General features: G+C 54.2%; 1 protein-coding gene across 1 annotated transcript; it reads left to right on the top strand.

Moving 5' to 3' along the window:
* Positions 1-6,875: 6,875 nt before the first annotated feature.
* On the top strand, positions 6,876-7,598 carry SOX14 (SRY-box transcription factor 14). Its single transcript, XM_068954735.1, has 2 exons — positions 6,876-7,147; positions 7,301-7,598. Exons 1-2 carry the CDS (start codon positions 6,876-6,878, stop codon positions 7,596-7,598), a joined length of 570 nt encoding a protein of 189 aa, XP_068810836.1.
* The last annotated feature ends 213 nt before the right edge of the window (positions 7,599-7,811 follow it).

Raw genomic sequence — 7,811 nt, forward strand, 5'->3', positions numbered from 1 at the left:
TTCAAGCCTTTTCCTACCAGGAGGTTACACGCACAGCTGTGCCAGGCAAGGAGCTGATTATGCTGTTGAGAAATTTTAGTTCTCATGAGGAGTTTGGTGGGACTGCTGGTGACCTAAGGTGTGCTAATTCAGTATGTTTCACCACCAAACACTAAATTACAGTGCTAGGGACAGATGACATGGCTATAACATAGCCAGCGAGGCCTGGGTACCACAGATGAAATGCGCTCCTTGCTCAGCTGATCTACCAAGACCACCCCTGACTTGATCGCTCTTTGCAAACCCAGCCCATGGGCTCCCCTGGCCCATGGGCTCCCTTGCAATTTCACTCACTACAAACTGCGTGTCTGTATCCCCAAATTACACCCAGCATTATGTCAGCCTCGATGGCAGCTACAGTCCTTGGGACTTTACACCCTCTAGTATTTAAGGCTTTACAACCCTCCGCAAGAAAAGAGCAGCTACAGCATCGTTCAAGAATGGGTGGGGAGAAGCCTCTGAAGTTCTAGCATGATTTAGCTCCTGTAGGTGGGAAGCTAAGTACGCGCTTTTCTATGCCGTGGACCTGACTGTATTTGTGGGGGCAGATCTTTCACAAGAGTGAAAGCCTTTGACCAAAAAGGGCATTTTTGACAAAAATCTAACTCCACCTTATCAGCATGTGAGAAACTGACAGATCCTAAATAAATGGAGTGGACAAGAATTGAACCGGCCTTCACTAAAATAACAGATGCGCCTGCAACTCAGCGTGGCGCAACCCTCAGAGACCTCTGCAGTGACTGGCTTTAAACACCATTCGTCTCATTCAGATCTCCAAATGCAAAATCTGGTACTCAGGGACAGCACAAAGATTTGCTAGAACCCCGTGCCTATGAACTCTTGATGGGATTACACAGATCAATAGAAGGAGTATTTTCTTCTGTATCTTAGCATCTTGACCAGAACTCCACTTTTCATGTTATTTAGCCGAATACTCACAGTGAGATAATACTTGTCAGCGTATCCTCTATTTGCAGAACATAGCAGTCAGTGTCGGTCATGTTTGTCTGAGCTCGGCATGCTTCCCATGTGCAGCATCCGCTGATTAATGGTCAGTAATCCTGAAAAAGGCTGATCTGAAATACAGAAGCCTGGAGGTCAGTCCCCTTCCCTACCACAGGCTTTTCACCCAGCCTTGGACAGGCCTCTGTGTTTCTCCATGCCTGAGATTTAGCTGGGAATAATCACACTTCTGTACTTTATCCTGCACCGGGGAGGATGACTGTATTGCAGCCCATGAAGCCATCAGGCTCCCCAGAAACGGAGGCGTGTAAGTACCTAAGATAAACAGTTCAGCCTTGGCACTTTTCTTGAAAGTTGCAACTTCTATTTCAGAGCTTGCGTGCCTGAAAGCTTGTCTTTTTTTTTTTTTTTCTTCTGACTCTATCAGTTAGTCTAATAAAAGATACTACCTTTCCTTACAAGCCTTCTCTGCATTTTCAGGCTTAGGTTGTTTATCCTTTGCTTTATGCTACTCACAATGGCTAAGATTTCCTGGCCGTGAAATATCTTGGAAGTCATTTCTGTGTCAAGCACCCAGGTTTACATGCACGGCCACAGAGAATGTACTTATTTACTGGAGAGGCTCAGCTCTCCCACCTGACACAGGCTCTGCGTTTGCTGCAGTGACAGCAAGCAGCCATCTGCTTGGAGATCTTCAGCAGGTGTGTAGGCTGCTGGACCCAGGGACCCTCATGGGGCTCCTCGGGATGGGTCTACTCAACGCCAAGGAGAATTCCTTTCCTGCAGGATTTCCGCTGGGCGTTTCTCAGCCTTGGAAAGGCTGAGTCGCTCTGTAAATAATAACTAATGCTGCTAACCAAAGGCCAGGAGGTAGCTGGATTGCCAGGTACACTGGAAACCCTGTGGCACTTAGGCTAGGACGACGCAACGATGAGGTACGGATGTGGCACGGCCCCAGGAGTCACTTGCAGTGGTTGCACGCAGAGATCCTTCATGGCTACCATGGAGCCTGAGCTGCTACCAGCTACTGTCTAAGTCTGTGTGGACATTTTTGGTGCTCTCTACCCCGGGGTTAGGCACTTCACAAGGGAGGCAAAGTCAATGCAAATGAGCGCACACCTGGCTGCCGTCAGTGTTGCTCAATGCCTCGCCTCCGTTCCTAGAGGGCTATGCTTAATTTTATTCTCAGGCAAGGTTACTATAATTGGGTCCATAAAAATCACGCTGCAAGGCAGTCCCACCAGGTCACTAATCAAGACCCTTCCTCATCCACCCCCACCTCAGGCCCTCTGAGGAGACCTGGAAGTGTAAAACGCTCTGGACCTGCCTGGTGTCAGGTTCTTTCTGGCTGGGTGAGGGACAGGTTTCCCTGCACCGATGGTTCCCCGTGGTGACTGGCCACACTGCAGTGTTACTACACGCGTGGAGCTTGATCTCGGAGGAAAATCCACCATTTACCTCCGGTGCGGCATTTCTGATGCAAAAATACACATAACCTTTCTCTTTAACAGCAGACTGCAACAAATGAATGCTGCAAATGAATAGTAAAGAGATTGCCTGTGAGAAAAAAGAGTTCTGTAAACGCATATAGTACCATGTTTAAGAAAAAGGATGCGGCATTTATAGGAGACCATCCAGTGATATAGTCGCCTGGATAGCTAAAAAGAACGGAACAAAAATTAAGTTTTGGAAGGGCTGTAGACTCTTCAGTTTCAGGGCATAAGCCAGGTCTGAATTAACGGGGGCTGAGAGGAATCTTTATCTTTGGGGCAAGTTATTCTACTGCTGCCTCCCACAGAACGTGGTGCCTTCCCAGAGAGCACTTCTTGTTGGTCAACGTGAGAAAGCAGATGCCGGGCAAAACAGATCATAGCCTGATCCCATCTGCCACATCCATCATTGCTACCTTCTTCTGTCATGTGGGTGCAGGGTAGTGACCTGCTCCATTAAATCTAATCTTGTCGAGAGCTCTATTAGTGTAACTTTTTGCAGCTGTATTTGCATCAATGTTTTTCTCAGGGTTGGAAGGAGGGGAAGCTGAGCAAGAAATACTACAAACAGCAGAATGCACAGAGAATAGCCCATAAGTATATATTATGGTCTGTACAATTATCTCTGAATGCATCAGTGCTGGTGTGCTTGCATGTGTGTGCGTGTGTATTTATATAAAAATATTATCTGATGGCTATGTGCTTAAATGGATTTGTTTTTTAATCTGTGGCACATGCATAGAAAATGTGTGTATGTATTTGCATGTAAAATAACCAAATATGAAGGAAAAGTGTCAACATATTCAGCCTGTGCACTGTGTTAATTCCATATATATTTTTAAAAGCATTGCTGCTAGTGGAAATCTGTCCAGGCAGTTCTGACACAGGAAGGGAAACCTAAAGGCATGCAGAAAATCAGGGAAGATTATTGTCCTTACTATCTGTGAAAAGCACCAGAGACCTGAAAGTCTCTCCAAAACATGCTCCCTTCAGTTAAAATCCTCCCCCCTTTTTTCTTTAATGCATTAAGCATTAAAAAAAAAATTAAATATGCGGGTTTTTTTCAGCAACTAAAAGTTTACCTCAGGGTCATTCGCAAATTTTAGGTGCTATGTTCTTTGTCTGTCACTTTTGACAATTCCAGTAGTGCAAGCCTGACTGTGATTCCTAAGAGGAAGAGGAAGACGAAGGGAAAAAAAACGGCTCTGTTTATGCTGCTATTAGATTGCAGGCTAAATGATCTCATCTAATTTAAAGTTACTTCAAATGAACTATCTCCAAGAATATAATTTTAATATTTCCATATCTTCCTCTTCTTATCTTTCTGTACTACCATGATGTCATTCAGGAATAATAATTACGCTATTAGTTTTGGTGTCTAAACAATGCGGCAAGGAGAAATGGATTTCAGTGACTGCCCTGGAAATCGCTGCTGTTTAAAAAAAAAAAAGAGGGGGGAACAAAGTTCTTAAAAAGACCTCCCTCCTCGGGGGACGCGCAAGTGCAACAGGTGCCCTGCCAAGGAAACGGTAAGTTAGAAATGAAAGCGTCCAGCGAGGCAGACGTTAGCATTTCGAAGGAAATCTTTCTCCCTTTTGCTCTCCCTCTTCTTTAACGGGGACATGTCTACGATGTAAATTAACCAAATATAGCCCGAAATGCCCCAAGCCCCCGATCGGAGCGTGTGTAATGTACCAAAGGTATCAGCCAATGAAAGCAAGGCTGGCTATTTTTTTTTTTGTCATTAATATTGCAAAGCAACATTAACTGATTTGAAAGAGTTTCCTCGAGCAGGCAGAGCCTGCGAGCCATCACTCACTTCCAAACGATTTGTCTTGCTATCTGGATTTTTGAAAACGATGCCAGGTTTCCCTTGTTTAATCTCCGTGAGGAATGACAAATGATATATTTTTTTTTGGAAGAATCTGAGAATAGACAATGAAAACAAAGGGAGTTTTGTCATTTAAACGGCGGAGGGTAAAACACGATATACTGGGGCGAGGAGCGCGGGAGGGAGCGGGGCCCGCGCGGAGTTTAAGCGCGTAAACGCGCGGTTTAAACGCGGCGCCGCACCGCTCCCGCCGGGGACCGCACAGCGCCCGGGCAGCCCTTTCCGCTCGCATCGCCGTTTCCGCCAAGGGGCAAAAAATAAAAAAAAACAAACAAAGAAACAACCCGAAAACACGGTTCCCACGCGTGTCGCCCTGCCACGGCCCCCGCCAAGCCCGCAAACGCCCGCCGGCGCCGGCAGCGCTCGGGCATCCCTTTGCCGGAGCCGGGGGCGAGTGCCCCGACGGGGCAACGGGGACCGCGCGTGGGCCGGCAGCCACGCGTGGGTCGCGGAGGTCTCAAAGGCGGCGGTTGAGGCTGCAGGCTCCGGGGGCTGGAAAGGGGCCGCCTGCAGCCCGCTGCCTTGCTGGTGTCGGCTCCCCTCCCCGCGCACGGAAGCGGCTGCCCGGAGGGAAGGGGCTGCGGGGGGGGGGGGGGGGGGGGCTGAGCCTCGACCAGGGAGAGGGTTTAGCCCAGCAGATGCTCGCTCGGACCCCGGGGGCGGCCCGGCCCTCGGTCCCCTCCGGGCTGAGCCGTTCGCACCGCGTTTCTGGGCGCAACGGGAAAAAAAGGCGCTCGCGTCGCCCTGGGGGCAGCGGCGCCGAAGCCGCCGGCGCTGCCAGCCCCGTCCAGGTGAACGGATTTTAAACCAAGTCCCCCTCTTCCTCCTCCTCCTCCTCCTCCTCGTCCCCGGCCCCGCACACACGCGGCTCTGCCGGGAAATAAAAGTCATTTATTTGCAAGAGGAAAGGAAAAAGCAGAAAATAATGTCGAGGGTGGCTATTGTTATTACTATTATTATTGTTATTATTGATATTGTTGTTATTATTGATATTATTGTTATTATTGATATTATTGTTGTTATCGTTATTGTTATTTAGAGGCGGGGGGAGCTAGGTACCCACCAATGGCAATCCCTGCAGCATCCCCGGCACTGGCGGGACGCGCAAGGGCGCCGGTGGCGGCTCCTCCGTCGGGCAGCAGCCAAAGTTGCCGGCGGAGCCGCGCCGGTGCCCCGGCGGGGGGGACCGGGGGCGGCCCGAGGGGCTAGGGCGGCCGCCCCCTCGGGCCGCCGGGGGACCACTGCCCGCCGCCGCCGCCGGCCCAACTTCTCGTTTCTCTCCCCAAGCCCGAGCAGTTTTTTGCAGCGCTTAGAAAGCTCGGCGCGGGGGTCTAGGGCGGGAGGGGGCGGCGGGGGGGGGGGGGGGGAGGCGGGGAGGGATGGCTGGAGCAGGTTTGTTAACCAAGCAGGTGCTAAAAACCAATAAGCCTCGCACAAACGCGGTCCCCGCCGGGATTCGGGACAATTGTTTCCATTTAATAAATATTTTCCCCAAGGGCGTTCCGGGAGGCAGGCAATTATTCAAAGGGAAGCGGGACGCAGGTCGGCTCCTGGGGTTAAGCGGGGCTGCGGAGCAGGGGAATTATACCCGACAGAGCGGGCTGGGCTCGGCGCAGAGTGCGCGCCGCGCGGAGCCCCGACGGCAGCGGCGGCGAGCCGGTGCGGAGCCCGGCGCCTGGCAGAGCCGCCGCCGCCGGCCCAAACGCCTGGCCCGCACCGGCCTCCGGCACACGGGCTCCGGTCGGGGGTGCTTTTTGCAAAAGGTAGGCGCACCCCCTTCGCCGTCTCCGCCGCCGGGAGCGCCGAGCGGCTGCGCGACGCCCCCTTTTCCCTCGCCTCCCCCGCCGCCCCGGGCTCGCTGTTATTAGCGCAGCCCTTCACAAAAGCCTTGCCTTTAATCTGTGCGTTTAGTGGGGCTTTTTCCCCTCCTCCTTTCCTTCCTTCCGTCCTTCCTTCCTTCCCCCCCCCCGCCGCCGCCGCCGCCGCCGCCCCTCCCCTCCTCTTCCTCTCGCCCTTCCTCTCTCCCTCTCTTTTTAAGGTGTCCCCCTCCGCGCTGATTGGGCGCCCGGCCGCGCTGTGAACGCCCTGCCACTATGTCAGCCTGCGCGCCGCAGCCCCTCGCCTTTGAACTGCCCCGCGCCGCGCCGCGTCCCCACCGCCGGCCGGCTGCTGCGCCCGGCGGCTCGCCGCCCGCCTAGCCCGCCCGCCCGCCCGCCGGGCCCCGCGGGCCGCTCCGCGCCTCGCCGCGCCCCGCCCGGGCAGGGCTCCCGCCGGGCGACGGCCTTGGCGGCGGACCTGTGATGATCAGCTGAGCCCGCTCCTGAGCCCGCTGCTCCGCTTCCCTCCTGCCGCCGTCCAGGTGCTGCCGCCGTCCAGGTGCTGCCGCCGCCGCCGCGGGCGGCCAACGCGCTTCCCCCTTCCCCCGCCCCATCCCTGCCCCGAGCCGAGCTGAGCCGAGCCGAGCCGAGCCGAGCCGCCCGCCCGGCCGAAGCATGTCCAAGCCCAGCGACCACATCAAGCGCCCCATGAACGCCTTCATGGTGTGGTCCCGCGGCCAGCGGCGCAAGATGGCCCAGGAGAACCCCAAAATGCACAACTCGGAGATTAGTAAGCGGCTGGGCGCCGAGTGGAAGTTGCTCTCCGAGGCGGAGAAGCGCCCTTACATCGACGAAGCCAAGAGGCTGCGGGCGCAGCACATGAAGGAGCATCCCGACTACAAGTACAGACCCCGGCGCAAGCCCAAGAACCTGCTCAAAAAGGACAGGTATGTCTTCCCTTTGCCTTACCTCGGGGAAACCGATCCCTTAAAGGCCGCCGGGCTTCCCGTGGGGGCCACTGACTCTCTGCTGAGCTCCCCGGAGAAGGCCAGGGCTTTCCTGCCTCCCACCTCAGCACCTTACTCCTTACTTGACCCCAGCCAGTTCAGCTCCAGCGCCATTCAGAAGATGACTGAGGTTCCTCACACCTTAGCCACCAGCACCCTGCCCTACGCCTCCACCTTGGGATACCAGAACGGGGCGTTTGGCAGCTTGAGCTGTCCCAGCCAACACACCCATACTCACCCCTCGCCAACTAACCCGGGCTATGTCGTGCCATGTAACTGTACAGCTTGGTCGGCTTCCAGTTTGCAGCCTCCAGTTGCCTACATATTATTCCCGGGCATGACCAAGACTGGGATAGACCCCTATTCTTCAGCACATGCGACTGCTATGTAACACCCACCCACACCCCCACAGGCGTCCCCCCCGCCCCGAGCGAGCCTTGGGTTGCAGCCGGAACTGGGATTCATTCATGTGCATGTACATAAAACCTGCAGAAGCAAAATGCCACCCGAAGCAGGACTCTGCTGCCCCGTGCACCGTGCTGGGACGCACACGGACACTTACTTCCTCGGGGACTCGGGAGACGCTCTCGCTCAAACCCAGCAC

Source organism: Struthio camelus, chromosome 9 (assembly GCF_040807025.1).
Source record: "Struthio camelus isolate bStrCam1 chromosome 9, bStrCam1.hap1, whole genome shotgun sequence".
NCBI classification, from domain to species: domain Eukaryota; kingdom Metazoa; phylum Chordata; class Aves; order Struthioniformes; family Struthionidae; genus Struthio; species Struthio camelus.

Bases quoted from the DNA above. Each gene is read 5' to 3' on its own strand.
- SOX14 (XM_068954735.1), top strand. From the start codon at position 6,876: ATGTCCAAGCCCAGCGACCACATCAAGCGCCCCATGAACGCCTTCATG. The intron at 7,148-7,300 runs GTATGTCTTCCC...ACTTGACCCCAG, and splicing joins AACCTGCTCAAAAAGGACAG to CCAGTTCAGCTCCAGCGCCA.